Source organism: Lygodium microphyllum, chromosome 26 (genome assembly GCF_053477565.2).
Source record: "Lygodium microphyllum isolate KBCC chromosome 26, Lygodium_microphyllum_v1.1.10, whole genome shotgun sequence".
NCBI lineage: Eukaryota > Viridiplantae > Streptophyta > Polypodiopsida > Schizaeales > Lygodiaceae > Lygodium > Lygodium microphyllum.
In genome coordinates this window covers 91,834,768-91,850,860 of record NC_141160.1, presented here as the reverse complement: position 1 = coordinate 91,850,860, position 16,093 = coordinate 91,834,768, and the positions used below count along the sequence as shown (strand labels likewise).

At 41.4% G+C, this 16,093-nt stretch overlaps 1 protein-coding gene across 3 annotated transcripts; it reads right to left on the bottom strand.

Moving 5' to 3' along the window:
- Window positions 1–497: 497 nt before the first annotated feature.
- On the bottom strand, window positions 498–15,543 carry LOC148013537 (Phospholipid/glycerol acyltransferase family protein). Of its 3 annotated transcripts, none has more exons than XM_087667436.1 (7): window positions 14,900–15,539; window positions 14,337–14,455; window positions 3,647–3,712; window positions 2,958–3,155; window positions 1,796–1,914; window positions 1,454–1,559; window positions 498–1,352 (listed from the first exon to the last, which is right to left on the bottom strand). In XM_087667436.1, the coding sequence occupies exons 1-7, from the start codon at window positions 15,258–15,260 to the stop codon at window positions 894–896; spliced, it is 1,428 nt and encodes a 475-aa protein (XP_087523562.1). In that variant the 5' UTR covers window positions 15,261–15,539; the 3' UTR covers window positions 498–893. The 3 variants fall into 3 exon arrangements, with proteins under 3 accessions (XP_087523562.1, XP_087523563.1, XP_087523564.1); XM_087667438.1 differs by having other exon boundaries at window positions 1,196–1,356; window positions 14,900–15,543; XM_087667437.1 differs by lacking the exon at window positions 3,647–3,712 and having other exon boundaries at window positions 14,900–15,540.
- Between the last annotated feature and the right edge of the window lie 550 nt (window positions 15,544–16,093).

The following is a 16,093-nucleotide window of genomic DNA, read 5'->3' as shown; positions in this document are numbered from 1 at the left end:
ATACCAATCCCTAAGTCTAGAAAGAAAAGTGGTGGATCACGTATGTGTGCACATGCGCATCTCTGTGGGCAGGAGTATGTGCATGTCTGTGTGTGTGCACATGATCTATGCAATACAAGTGCAAGGGGCCATGTGTGCAGACCACAGGAGACAACATGCAGTCTCCAATGCCCTGAACTCTAAAGTTTTGGTGATAACTTGCACTAAGAGATTTCCTTACGAAGTCTTAAATAAAAATGTATAGAAGCCTTATCCTGCTGTGTATGGCAAGCCCACAGATCTGAGAGAGATGGTATCATGCATATGGAGCATTGTGAAATTCCATGACTGTTACACTCCATAGAAACAGACCACTCAAATCCATAATATGGTTGAAAGGTAGACAGCATTTTTGCTCATCAAAAAGCTGTCCTGTCCCTACAATGAATGAAAATATGCTTTCAACCACTCAAAAAGTATATCTTCCTACCACAAAACCTTCAGAATGAGATGGATTCCTCTGTTGAAGAGAAGAAACAGCGCTCTCTCTCGCGGTCCCCAAAGTACAGCATACCTCACTAGATACTGTAGTCAGAAACAAATTCTTTGCTTTTCTTTCTTGCATAAATATTACAACCCATTCGACCTAAGCAGTGCACCTCTTCTTTGGCAGAATCAGTAGCAATGTCACAAAATGACATAAGCCTTCATATGACTCATCATAAAGCCAGGGGCTTTGCTCCAAAGGGACCAGCAAATTGGCATGTTGGAGCAGCAACTGGATGCTGAAATCCAGTCTATTTCAAAAATGAGCATTCTCTGAAGAGGGCCTTGCAACTTCGATATATACAAGCTAGGCTCATGTCCAGGCTCCGCAAAGTTCACTTGCACGAGCACTAAGACAGTAACTGCACCTACAGTGATCCCCGAGCAGCAAAGCCAACGAAAACCATTGGAAGTTTGAACTGTTTTAACCTTGTTGTCACTCCTTCCTGCAAGTTGCTCATATGAAGTCCAGCCAAAAATCTATAGTCAGCCATCCAATGTTCTTCCAAAGCCCCAAGTGGCCCCTTCCTCAGCCCATGCTCCTCAATCATTCCACCACTGTACTCAGAATCATGCCTCTGATTGAAGAAGCCATTCCTTTTACTTGCTTTTTCCTCAACTTCCACTAGTCTCCAACTGTCATGAAACATTGGTTGATCTGCCTTGTCACATAAAATAAGCTGATCCAGCTCGTCCTTGAGTAACCTCAAATGCTGACCAACACGATTTGTTATTGCTTCATGACAAAATGATTCAGGAAGGCCAGTGGCCTCATACTTGGCAATTATATCATCCACTTTGATAGGATCACCGACAAGTACCACAACCTGCCTTTCATATGCCAACCACCAAAATCAGGACAACTTACCTGAAAAAGAAACAGAGAAAATCTACTCACACTTTTTAGAGAAAGTGTCTCCACACATACCCTCTTTCGAATCGATGGGAACTTTTTGCCAATGGGCATAACTTCTTGCATTCCAGAATGCACAAAAGGAATAACCAGAGTTTCCTTTCCAGACTCAAGCACCAACCTAGTGAAAAGCAAGACCGACCAAAGATAAGATAGAAACTTTGTGAACTCTTGGACCTTTAGACCAACATGCAGAAGGAAGATAAATACATAAGGAACTCCAATTACAGCCTTGAGCATAAAAATTAGTCCCCCAAAAGGGGCTCCACCTGATGACTGAAGATACTACCTGCCAACTCCCTGAATGCATAAGAATTACCCCCTTAAAAATGCAGTTCAAGTTATCGCATATACTACCTTCCAACTCCCCTCTTCACACTCTGAATAGTCTTTCCTCCATCACGAGAGCGAGTTCCTTCTGGGAAAATATGCACCCAATCACCTCGCTTCAATTTCTCGACTGCCATGTCAATACCCTGCCCACACAAGATCTCAAAGAGATCAGCTACATGTCACTTATAAATTTACCACTAGACTACCAAGAGCAACAACCATGATAGAATTATGTGTAACTTCACATTGTGCAGTAAGTTCTCAAAGCAGTTAAAGATGCTCGTTAATACTACATGACCTAAACCACATGATCCCTGTATCTGTCCCAGAAAGCATTTCATGAAAAATTGCAAATTTGCACGTGTTAATATTTTACAGTCTCTACTCTTTACAGCTGCACTAGATCCCTTCTCTTTGTCATGTGTTCACAGTTCAATACACAACATATGCAAGGCTACGCATTCTTTCAGTGTTCTGCCATTGTAGACCTTCATGTTCCCTTGAAGTAGAAACTTATCTTTTTACAAATGGATGAACTGGTGGAACTACATACGCATTGTCCAAACAGTGCTTTAGAATGTAGAAACCATATGTACATGGCCCTACTCTGAAACAGGGTTTATACAGAGAGTAATAACTACAGACCTACATTTGAATGGCACATACTGCAATCTAGTTAGCATCTTTTAAAAACTTAAAACAATATGAGGACCAACAAATCTAATGCTTGAATCCACTCACTTACAGGAGTAAAGAGGTGGCAACTACAAGGTAGTAGATGAATCAATCAGCCCCAACCTGGGTCACCAAATAAAGTGGAACTTGAAGCACTATGTGACCCAACAAATCTAGTGCTGGAATCCACTACTTTGTAGAAAGTATAGAGATAGTAACTACATAAGTAACAGATGAATCAAGTCAGCCCCAACCTCACACATTTTGAGGCATCAGAGCAAGCAAATGAAATGCAGGTCCACTCTCTCCTCTTATCACTTTCCCATCTCTCCCGAGCATTGCTATCTTGATACCTCATTGAGGTCCCAGGTAGGCCATCTCAAGCTATAGGAATGACAGATTAGATAGATGGAGGCCAATTCACCTCACTGAGGACTGAACCAGGACAAGTAGTGGCCAAAGTCTGTCAGCATGCAATAGAAAGGTGCCACATTCAAGGTTATTCAAATACCTTCTGATATATACCACCACCTCGACCAACAGGTAGAACTTTGACACACCGAAAAAATGCTGAAGTTGCCCTGTTACTGAAGCATCGATCTGTTGCACAAAGTGTCCACCTCAAGCAAGTTGCATCAAGTAACAAGTTAGGTGGCAACAAGGCCGCTAATACCAGTGGATCATCCATAGATGCCACATGATTGCTCACCTGAAAACAGACAAAATCAAAATAGAGGTTCAGTTCGCCTTCATCAGTAGCCTAAACAATAGTTTGTCAATAAAAATGTATTTCCCCAGCAGATAGGATAGGCACTCCAGAGTCAACACATTCAAAGCAGTAAATTCTAATTTATACTGGGAAAACAGTGGAAGCATACCTCATAGATATGAAACAAATTTAATTTAATGGTGCACACCATACAAACGAACCATTAAACAGCCATTAAAAAAACCCAACAAGTACACCTAGGCCACTCTGATGCCTGCTAAAACTCCTCACAGATCGCATGTGGAAATGCCAAAGAAAATCTAGTCGTCCTAATACAAATGTCACTGCAAACCTCTGATATGTTATATGACATGTACATCCAACTAAGACAGCAACCTAAGGGACAGTAAACTAGAGGATGTTGGGGAGGCTTAGAAACAATCAAGTAGTTATAACAAAATTAATCATGAGCTGGAATCATAAGAACTTACTGTAATGAGGGCTTGACCTGCAGGCCGATGTGAGATAGCTTCAATGAGCTTTTGAGCACCATAAACCTGTAATTGGAGGTTCAAATAGCAATCTGTCTGTCTTGCAGGTCATTGATAAAGCAAGGAGATTTTACATGCACTTGACGTAACAAACTAATAAATTGTTGGTTAAGACATCACAAAAACAAAACAAGACAAATTAGATCTGTAGGATTCCTGCAGGTCATAAATTTCTATTGCTTCTCCATGTGCTCACATGCACGCACAAGTTTTAGGAACCAAAACGGAAACATTTGAAGCTAACCGTGACCTTTAAAATTCATAGATTGAATGACAATTGCTGATGGATTATATGAAAGAGTAAAGCAATATTCCCCTCCATAACTTTAAAGTTTACTCCAATTTTTTGCAGTTTCTGTTTCCATTGTCCATTCCGCATGACTGGTTACCCTAAACTTCCTGATCCTTTATATTTTGCCATTGCATTTTTGAATTCCCGCTCCCCATGCCTATGCTTAAAAATACTGGAACTAGCCAAAATTTCCCAACTGCAATCTAGACAGTAGAAAAAGTAACTCGCACAAACTCAACACAATTGTTTTCGTATCTTTTCATTTGCTACATAAATATGGATACTTCAGCCTTCAGGAGCTGACAGCAGCCTCCACCAACACATGGCAGCACTAGCAATGTGGGTCACAGCTAGCTGAGCAGGGGTGGCACCACCACTAGAGAGAGATGATGAGGTGATGATGATAGTGATGAATAATGAAGGAGAGGAAAGGAATAATCAAATAAAGTGAGAATGCCCATAATGTCCTTAATAGGAGATTCTTGGGCACTTGTCCTATCACCAAATAGAATATGTTTTAGCCTAAATAAGTCTTCCCAAGATCCTTTTTGGGGAGTTAAATTTGCTACACTGATAGAAGGCATTTCATTTCTAAGACTAGTGCATTTAAAGCAGCCAACCTGTGCCTATGGCATTTAATGCTACTGGTTGACCTGCTATTTTTTATGTATTATTATTGCCAATCTACAAGCTCCTCCTCTCACAAAGATGTGAAATTTTGAGATGCTTTAATCTTATTGATAACATTTGATTAAGTTATTAATCGAATGTGTAAGGTTGTTTAGCACATGTGATGCAGATGGCAGTTATTTCATGGTAACAAGCCAAGGACCCCAAGGATGCAATGGGTGTCAAAGGCAAAAGTTGTGATAAGTTATATCGACTGGGTTATGTTGATCAATCGGTTTTGTTGATCAGTTGGTATAAAATTGGACCCTACGATAGTGGTTTGGTCAATAAGTGTCGGTGGTGACACTAGGACTAGCACTAATTAATTAATTAATGCTAGTCTAAGGGTTAACAGAGGTTGGGGACCACTCCAAGTTGCAAATGGCCTAGCCAGTTTAAATGTGGATAGACATATTAAATTTTAGGCAGGGTCAAAAGAGCTTAAATTAATTTTTAGGATTATCTTTGCACAATTAGGAAAGGATCCTCAGTTTATGCACTTCTTGAATGCTCCAAAGGACATCAAAGGCAAGAAGAAGAGTTCATCATCTAGAGCTTCGAGATAGTATGAGCTTCCAAAAGAAGAGGCAACCTAGCCTCAAGAAGCACACAATGCTGAAAATAAGAAAAAGTAAATGTCACAAGGATGTGAAATTGTGATGCTTTGCTTAGCATTTGATTTAGGTATGAAACAAATGTGCAAATGTGACAAGCACATGTGTTGTGCATCTCAGTTATTGCTAAATGATGGGCCACAAACCCCAAGATATCAACCGGTGCCAAAGCAAAAGTTGTAACAAGTTATACCTAATAGGTACTAGGTGGAACCTAGTGTTAAAATTTGGCCTAGAACATTTAATTAGCCATAAGTGTCAATGGTAACACTAGGAAATTGACATTAATTAATGCATTAATGCCAATTCCGAGCCTAATGGCTTTGAAGATTACTTGGGTGATAAATTGGCCTAGCCAATTTAATCGTTGGCCAATCAAATTATTTTTCTAAGCCATAAATAATTATTAAATTAATTTCCATTATAAATATACTAAAATTTATTTTAATGAAGCTAGATAATAATGAAAATTGGATTTGAAATGCTGCCACTTGACAAAAGTTACCCACACAAGTAAAGAAAGGCTGGTGGGAGACTAGGGAGAAGAAAGAGAGAGAGAAAGAGAGAAAGACAAAAAGAGAGAGAGAGAGAGAAAGAAAAGAATGAAAAAAAGAAAGATATATTAACGTTTACATAAGGCCAATGTGGCCTATGAGACAAAATCCAAAGTACATCCATGTCTAATGTCATCTCATCAGTAAGGTAAAGATAACATTACAAATAAGTGGGTGGCCTATGAAACAATACTGAAAATAACTATACGATGGGACTATACTAGGGTTGAACCATGTGTAGTGTTGTTTCATCGATAGAAAAGAAAAGGAAAGAAAAGGAGAACCAAATCTAATAGAGCCATGTACAAAAGTGCGGTGGAGACTATGTTGTAGTTGATCTCAAGATCTACACATGATCTCAATTATGATGCGGTCCCTAGCTGCTTCACTGATATGCCTGGTGGTGAGTCTTCGATGTCTCCTGATAATGGCTCTAATCCGACTGTGGTGTGGCCTCCTCGGATGTGGTCCTAGTAGACGGGGTCGTCATGCTCAATGAAGGGAAATGGCTCTATCCAATGTGACTCCACGGCGTGGCCTGTAAGGTGTCTGGCGGGGTGGCTCTGTCTCTGCTAGGCTGGTAGTGTCAGTAGGGTCAGCTTTGTTGAAAAAGTCTATCACTGCTCTCTGTGTGTGTCCTTTTGGATGAGTTGGCCTCCTATCTCGCAGTAGTGCAGTTCGGCGCCTCTCGAGCTCCAAGAGGAAAAGACCTAGGCATCTCTGGTCCTCATACTCCATGACGCGATGAAGAGGTCCAAATCCATCACAAAAGAGGCAGTGGTACCGTCCTCGTATGTTATAGTATATTGTGCATCTACATATGTAGTGCTCCTCCGTCTCACGCTCTCGACCACAAAGCTGGCAAGTCCTATCCTTTGCTAGGGTATTTGTCCATCTGTCTATCTCCATTTGAAGCCTATGTGAGGAGGTGCGAATCTATCCGATAGCAACCCATATGCTATGGGAGAGATGGGTGTCCATATATGCTGTCCCAACCATCATAATAATCTCTCTACTCCAATCTGATCAATGAGTGGGCTAAGATGCTTGTGGTACAAGCTGCAACCCCATACCTCTGCTCCATATAGTAATGTAGGTGTGACTAGGGTGTCAAACAACCAGAGTTTGGCGCGGGGCTCCTAGAACTATATGTGAGCACATTGACTCTCGAGTGCCCCTAGTGTTGCGTATCCACGTGCCAAACGTGCCTCTGATGCCCCTCTCAACGAAAAACGTGGGCCAGAGAAGGTGACTCCCAAATAGACATATTCCCTCATATGCTCCAATATGTCTCCCCCAAATGTGAACTAGTACATAGATCTAGTCACCCATGCTGCTGAAGTATTAAAAACCATGGTTTTGGTCTTCCCAAGTTTCACTGTGAGGTCTTTATCTCCACAGAAGATATGCAAAGCGTCTAGATGGCACTGCAATCCCTCCGCTGAATCTAATATAAGAACAATATCATCTGCATACAGTAATATTGGTATCAGCATCACTGCCACGTTGGCTCCAACTCCTCCTCCTCGGTCTATGTAATCAAACACTTCATCTATGTATAGACCAAACAAGGTGGATGAAAGTGGACATCCTTGTTTCACTCCTATGATACTGTCAATCCTCTCTGATAGTCCCCCCATGTACTCGTACATGACCTGTCACTGCCTCATATAATGCATAGACACCCCATCGTATACCCTCTGGTACTCTAATGTCCTGCAATCTCTGCATGATACGTGTATGAGGCACTATATCAAAAGCTTTGCAAAAGTCTACAAAGCAACAATAGATCCTCTTGTCTCGCGCCTGACCCTCCTCAATAATGGCTCTTAGGTGTGAGAATATGGTCCGGCGTGGTATATCCTCATCTAAAACTTGCCTGTCCTTGTGCTCTCTTGCCTTGCATTTCATCCCACTCACTAAGTTCATGCTCCAATATAGATCCATATATCTTGGCCAAAGTATGACCGATCATGATAGTCCTATAGTTGCTAGGAATCAGGGGATCACCACTTTTAAATAGCGGGATTATAGTGTTGTCTGACCAACTCATAGGAAAACCTTCACATACTGCTCTATTGAACATATGTGCTAATATGGGTGCTAATATGTCACAAGCATGTGAGAAATGTTCTGCTACTAGTCCATCCTCATCTTGTGCCCTCTCATTTTGTAATCTATAAATTGCATCCCTAACCATTTTCCATGTGAAGAAAGACCACTGTGTTGGCCTACAAGCTTGTGGGGGCTGCATAGATGGCTGTCCTGGCAGGTCATACAGCTGTCTCTCATAGTCAAGCCAAGCATCTGGTGATGTAATTTGTATGGGGGGCTGTCTTTCATGAAACATCTTCCATGCGCTCTTGCTATCCTGCCCCAAAAATAGCTGATATATCTCTACTGCCGCTTTCGCTAAGTAGTTTCATTTCTTCTTCCGCACAAAGCGTTTGAAGAACACCTTTGCTTGGCGATGTGTCTGAGTACCTAGCTCCACTTCTCTCTGTAAAAGAGTTCGAGTGACTCTACACTCATCATCATACCAGCTATTTTGGGGAGCAGTAGATCATGTGGGTCTACATCGGGGCAAGGTATATGGAAATGCATACATGGCTGATCCATGTATGGCCTCTGCTAAATCCCTTGTACATTCTTCCAAAGATCTACTCAAGTCCAATGTGTAAACTGGTCTGCAAAGAACCACTGCAGATATATGAGGTGTCTTCTGTAAAGTAGTATTTGGGATGTCTAGGGAGGCATGGTGTTTCATGTTTCATATGTACACAAGAGAGCATGAATGTCAAAATAGCATGATCTGCTGCTATGCCAATTGGTCTCTTAGATATCTTAAAGTTTTGGATGTCTGATATCAATGCTGGTGACCCCATCAAAAGTAGTCCACAGTATTTGCCCCTCCTTTGTGATTCTAGCATGTCAAATTGTCAAATCCTAGCCATTGTGGCAGACCATTAAAGATGGCTAGTCTATGTGCACTTCCCAAAGTCAATAAGTGTGTCCCATAGGTACTCACTTCTTTATCCTGGGCTCTCCTGCGTAGACCTATTTCATCTATGTCGATCTCTTTGAACATGGCATTATCATGCATATAAAAGTCACTCTGTCTATCTCCAGTGCGTGCATTGAAATCTCCTATTAATAATATGTCCCCAATGCTAGCATATCTCATGATATCCTCATGAAGTACATCAAAGGGAGATCCATCTCGTGTAGCATAGGTAGAATTTGCAGGAGGGAAGTAGCATATTGCGACGAATATATCCCGTGGTCTTCCTGCATATATCCTAATCCATAAATATCGTGCATCATCATCTCTTTTCATTACTTGCACTATCCCTTTGAGATCTTCCCGGTATAGTATGGCCACACCTCCAAAAACCCTAGTGCTTCCTGGTTTTCTAGTTGCTGGACGAAATGCACTTTCCCACCTGTATCCCCGCACGTCTGGTAGTCGGCTACCTTTACATTGGTGTGTTTCTATGTACATTGCTATATCTATGTTTCGAAAGCTATCTTCAAAGTAACTAGCATCCAAGCATAGGGCTCCATTACAATTCCATATTGACATCTGAAGTGTCTCGTAGGCCTCATACCGTCATGAAGTCCTTTTGTCAGTGATGATGCTCTGGGATCATGCCTTCTACCAATGACCCTCACAAATAGAATATTTCTCTCTTCCACCATTCACAAGAATTCTCTCTTTTCCTAGAATGTTTTTTCTCTCTCCCCAACATGACAATCATTCTCCTCTTCACAATAATAGTCTATACGACTAACAATTATTTTCTCTCTCCGATTTCCTACCTCAATTCCCGACATTGATAACAATGTTTAAGTAACATTTAAAGCTCATGTTAAGGTCTAAATAAATCTTAATATTTGAGAGTTTTTGTCCCATATGTAAAACCCTAATTTGGGAGGATCCTTTTGCATCTATAAATAGATAGGCTACCCACCATTTAGCCCTATCCTTCTATGTAGATTTCTCACATTCATGTGCAGATTACAACCATTAGTAGCCTTCCACTCAATGGCTGTCCAACCTTCGCAATTGCTGCCACCTCTCCATCAGCCCTCCAAACACCTAGCAATTGTCCTCCAGCTGATGCCTTGCTGCCTCGAGACTTCCCTTTGCTATGTTTGGTGTCCTCTGCCATCAGCAACTCCTCCAACACTTGCCTCTACTTGCATTTGCTGCCTTTCACAGCTGTGTATTGCACTCTAGGCTACCACCTACATCATCTTCCATCACCTCTATTATCACCTAGTGCTCCACAACCTCTAGTGATCAATGTTTTCATCTTCCCACACTCCAACAACCTGATTTGGTGGTTACAACACTCAAGTTCCGTCTTCGATCAACTTCACACTGTGACACTCACTACTCTACCTCTAAGCATTTTCTACACTCTTACATTTATTTACTGCACTGATTCATTGACTTCAAAGTTTTCTTCTTTCTATGTCTGTATTTGTGTTTTTATGTTTTGAGTTTTGTGTTTTGCGTTTAGGATTTGAGTTTTAGATGTCACTATTTGAGTCTGTGTATTAGTCGTGGTCATATTTTATGTGTTTCCTCGGTGCAAATCCTAGCATATCTTTATACAGGCATGGTTTGTGCTCAATTTATACATTATTATGCTTTGATGGTTGGAACAATTTTGGTTCATAGTTTATGGATGCATCCCATGTGGTTTTGACAACAATTATGATTCATTCGTGTAAGTTATGACTTAGTTTTGTTAGCTAGAAACTTCAGCATGTGTTTGGTAGTAGTATGGTTAAACAATAGCAACCGATGTTGTTTGATTATGGTACCTCATGCTTTTTCCAATTAAGTGCTTTAGCTTTTGTCAAAAGCAAGGCAATCAGGGACAATTAAAGAATTTCAAGGGGAAGGTTTGTCATAAGGACATGTACTCTAATGCTTAGCTTTGGCATGACTAAATTGTGCACATGTGAAGTGCAAGTCAATTAAGGCACAGTCACATCCAAAACTTAAGTTGTGCATTGGGGTCACTGGCAAAAGTTGCAACAAGTTACACTCGAAAAATACTCGTGGGTGCCTAGCGTTAGTTTTGGCCTAGAACATTAAATGGACCCTAAAAATTGTGTGGTATCATTTTGGCTAGTTAAAAATTAAACATTTAATGCTAGACTAAGGCCAAGTGAAAGCTTAAACAACTTTGAAGTTCAATGGACTTAACATATTAGATGTGGATGGGCACAAGCCAATTCATGGGCAAAGACAAGAGGATAATTAATTTTCACTCAATTATTAATCGTTGAAAATTAAGTTTAGAGTCTAAGTCCTCACTTTAGAAGGTGTGCCTATTGAGCTAAAAATATATTATATATACTAATTAGCTCTTTGTTAAACCCAAAACTCAATCATTACTAGCATATCCTAGAGAGTGTCTATGTCCCATAAGCCAAACCCTAATTTAGGAGGATCCAATCATCTATAAATAGACAAGTTGCCCACCACTCCGCCCTATTCTTGTTTGTAGATTGTTGGCACCATGTTCTCAGTTGTCCACACCCCTTCCAGCAGATATCTCAGTTTGACCTTGCTGTCCACAGCCAAGCGCCTGCATTAGCCCTCCTACTACTGCATATAGCTGCTGGCATGAGTTTTCCAGCCTATTGCCACTATTCCAGCCATCACCATCAGCTGAGCGACCTCCAAACAGCTGCATTTTGCTGCTCTAGGCAATTCCAGCCTGTGTTTACTCCAGCCTGTGGCCAGCCTGACACATCATCATATACTGCTGCATTTTCAGTCTGCTGCAAAAGGAGAGGGAACCTGCCATGCAAGGCTGCCTGAGACCATGGGGACTGGTCAAGCATAGCACCCCAAAACAGTGTTTCGGACCCCTGTTTCAAAAACACCATTCCAAGAACATTTCCGCAACTCTAGAACATGTTTCAAGAACAACTTTTTTTTTTGGATCTAGGTTTTCTTTTTTTTGTGGAGTTGGGGGGATTTTTTTTAAGGGGAGACACTTTAAAATTTACGCACCCGCGTTTCAGTTTTTGGCTAATAGACAATGTGTTTTAGTTCTAATGTTTCAATTCTATTTGAAATTACACTTTATTGCATGTGTTTGCATGAATATTTCTCTTCAATAAAGCCATCTATAGTGAGAGGATACAAAGATTTGCATAACTAAGAAGGTATTACTAACCCTCAACTCTTGCTAACAACCTGTAGCTATTAAATAGTGACATCAAGGCTTGAAATTCTCAACTTGTCACAGTTTGTTTAATATAAGAGATCAAGATATAAAAGAGATTGAGAGAAGATGAAGACAAGTTCATGTGACATGAAGGCTTTGAGTTCTATGCAAAATTTAAGTAAGTGGTGTTATGTGCATTGATATATTAAAGTACCTATGTATGGATTTAATGCTAAAATCCAAAACTCCTCCCCTCGTTTCCAAAACTCCAAAACTCTAGTTTTTGCCATTTCCATTTCCCCCATTTTTGAAACTCCCCTGTACTATGTGGCTAAGGCTGAGAAAGCCTCATTCCAATCAAGGCAATTGTTGTTGGTGCATTCAATGGGTTGTTGAAGACAAGCAACAGGGCACGTGTAGCAAGTTTCCTTCTCTGCCTCATTGAGAGGTGGCGATAGAAGAGGAGGTTTGGGTAGTCACGATGGGGTTTTAACCCCCTTTCAAAGCTATTGACACAATTAGAGCTACTATCCAATAGATTGTGTATGTGTGTGTGTGTTGGGTTGGGGGGGGGGGGGGGGGGGGGGGGGGGGGGGGGTGGGGCTGTGTGTGTGTGTGTTTGTGCGTGCGTGTGCGTGTGTAATAGGTAATTGTATTAATTTTTAAAAAAATGTACAAAATATAATGAGATGCAGGATGGCTCTAGGCCATTGTGCATACACCTCTCTCTCTCTCTCTCTCTCTCTCTCTCTCTCTCTCTCTCAACAATCTATGGCAAACTACAATAGTGCTTTTAAAACCCTAATTTGTAGAGCCAAAATTAAGGGTTCTCAATCACCTCAAGGTCCCTACCCATTAATTGAAGACCCAATGATCAAAGCAACAGCTATAATTACAAAATTTGCAGCAGCTAATCTAAAGGGAAATCTCATCCACATTTGAATTGGCCTACATGCAAGTGTTCTCACTCCAATTTGTATCAAAATCAATCAACAAATTGGATCCTAATGCTATTGGTCATTGGTGACAATCCATCTATTGAATTTTGTAAAGAGATCAGCCAATATCTCTTTATACCACAAGTTCAGGAAATACAAGTTAAAGAAATACTGCAAGGGGTGCCAATTTTGGGGCCAACCCAATGTCGGTTGTCCAAGATCATCGTGGTAAAGTTTTATTTCAGAGTTGTATATTATTTACTTGTTGTAAATAAGTGTTCGTTCAAGTCATCTACTGCCCTATTTGAGAAGGAAGGCTCATTCCAAAGCATGAATGTGCCCTAAAGTCTAGGCTATCTAAGAAGTGTAGGGCATCTAATATAATCATCACAATTGAAAATCTGGGCTAATTCACAATCTTGCCCACATATAGAGATGGGTGCCGCTTTTTTTGCTCTAGGAGCCTACCCCAATATGTTGTTGGTCATGGACTCAAGGGTGAGCCCGTTTTGGCTCTATGGCTAGAAGGTGAGCTTGATATGCCGCCCCCTAAGTTTCTATGTTATGCTTGTATGGCAATTGTCATATGACTATGTCATGTGTGCCAATAGAATCTAAGTGTGTGTTTCACATAGTACTATCACATCAAATAAGGTGACAATTACGTGGACATATTATTAAGTCATGACCATCCGTGCATTATACAACATGCACGTGCGAGATTGTAGGGCACAAATATTTATGCACACATGAAACACATGCATGAATACAAACTAAGGCCAAACAGCTAATGGGTTGGGGCCATTTAATATGTGTGAATAGAGGATAAAGCCAAGTAAATGTAAAGCAGCAGGCTTGAATCTAACTCACTAAAGGATTACTAAATGGATCATCAAACTAGGAATATGGATGCACAACGCACGGTGTTCATTTAACGAGGCACTCCAAAAGAACACCCAAACGAATTAGAATTTTGTGTTCACATTGTTTGGTTCTAGACAGGCAAAGCAGCATTTGTATACTATTTGATTGTCTACTCCTCGAATTACCTTTAAAAAATCTCAATTGTGCAAATCCGATACCAATTACAAAACTACAAAGAGTGAGAAAGATAGGCAATCATATTTTTAAAAGATAGACAATCATACGTTTACAATTTGGAAATCAATTTTCCCTTTAGTGCATCACTTGATTGTCTAAATGTGACTCGTCCAACCAAGCAAGCTGAATGCGATATAATGACTCACACAAAAAACGAGAATGATAAAGAGTATAAAACTTAATGTTCTGACTTAATGAGGTAAGCCACATGTTCTTGCATAATTTAAAAGGGACAAAGAAAGGGCATAACGTAGAACTTATCCTGTACCTCTGTCTGGTTGAAGCCATGCATAAATGCGTGGCAGATGTTCCCAATAACAGGTAATGCAACTTTTTGCAGTATGCGGACTGCATGAGAATTCTCTCTAAAAACTGAAGTGTAGTGGTCTGCACGTTGCATATCTTGAAAATAAGTTGTTGCTAAAGAAAACGTTTACAGAGGCTGAATTTAATGGCCCTCATGCTCTCTAATTTACACTGAAACATGCTAATCAATCTCACAGAAATGATTGTCTTGTAAACAGATCTTGCACAAGGTATGGACACTGAATATGAAGCTTTTCAAGCATGGCAAATCACAGCTCGCTCACATAATGGATGTCCCCAACTTGAATCATCAACCACAAATCATGCCATGCCTACATGTTAACACCCTTCCCCAAAAACCCAGTGCATGTGCCACGTGCTGCCACTGCACACGCTCGTCATATCATCAGTAAGTTCACCTCCACTAGTAGCTGGGCAGACTAGTGAACTGGAATGCATTATGTGATTTGTGCCCCTCTCAGCTAAGAAGCCTTGTGAGACTGTGATTGAGGGTGTGGTATGAACCTGTATGTTCAGCTGGAGGAATCGCAGGAGGCTGTGTGTTGGGGGGCCTTCCATGGTGCTGGGAGAGGGGAAGGGGAGGAGGGGCAAGGTTGAGAGTGGATCGGAGCTGCTGTGCGATGGACTGCATGGCGTTGGAGAAGACAACATTCCCTTTGAAGACGCGAGCTCCGACAAGGCCAGTGGCTCTGGCATACACCACCGCAGCTTTGCCCCCTCTGATCTGGCGGGAGAGGATGTGAGAGGAGGACGCGACGCGAAAGCGGTCCTGCATACGGAGCCGCATGTTCCTTAGATTCTCCTTCAAGGCGGCTCGCCATGGCCGCTGCTGTTGCTGCTGGGAATATCGCCACTTCACCTCCATGGATGGTTATGTGTGGATGATCATTATTATTATGGTTCAGTTACCGATCAGCACACCCATCCCCAACAAAAGACGCCATGCCATCCCTCCAAGAAGAAAGGACTCGACTCTCTTTCTTGCTCGCTTTTGACGAATCGATCATCATCGAGCAATTACACTACAGTTTGTAGAGTGTGCGCGCGCGCGCGTGCGTCGAGAGCACTCCGGCGGTTATACGAGAACTAAAGCCCCACAGAAGAGCAAGGGTTTTGGCGTCCGAAACAGTTTTCGCACCTAAGGTTGGGACTCGGGAGGCGAATTGAACGCTACTTCCCCATTCACCCCTGTGGTGACGCCCTTGGGGGTAGGGGCATAGGGTTAGCACAAGGTGCACCTTCCTATGCTAGCACGCCTTCCAAATGAGGCTCTAGTAAGGTTAAGGCCCTTCTCGTGTTGTGATTGGTTTTGACAATGATGTCCTTTTTGACACCGGGGCAAGCTGAACCAATGTGGTTGCAGTTTCTTTTTTACTTTTCCATTTATTTCACAAATACCCCTTGTTGGTGCAACTACAACACTTCTGAAGCCTGCTCGTAACGTGTTTGCCCCTATTGTCACTGAAGTGACTAGGCTAGGTAGGTAGGGTGAGCGTGCTCTATTCTTTGCTCAATTACTACCCAATGCCCCATCCATCTTGTGATTAAGTCCACCTAACTCCACATGTCTTACTAGTTCACCATAACTATTTCAATGTGTAGTATCATTTTTATAGGGGCAAGCAAGGTTCAACTTATTGTAGAGGAGTTTGGCCCAATATATGTGCATGTTGCTTCTCATGAGTGGATAGTGTGATA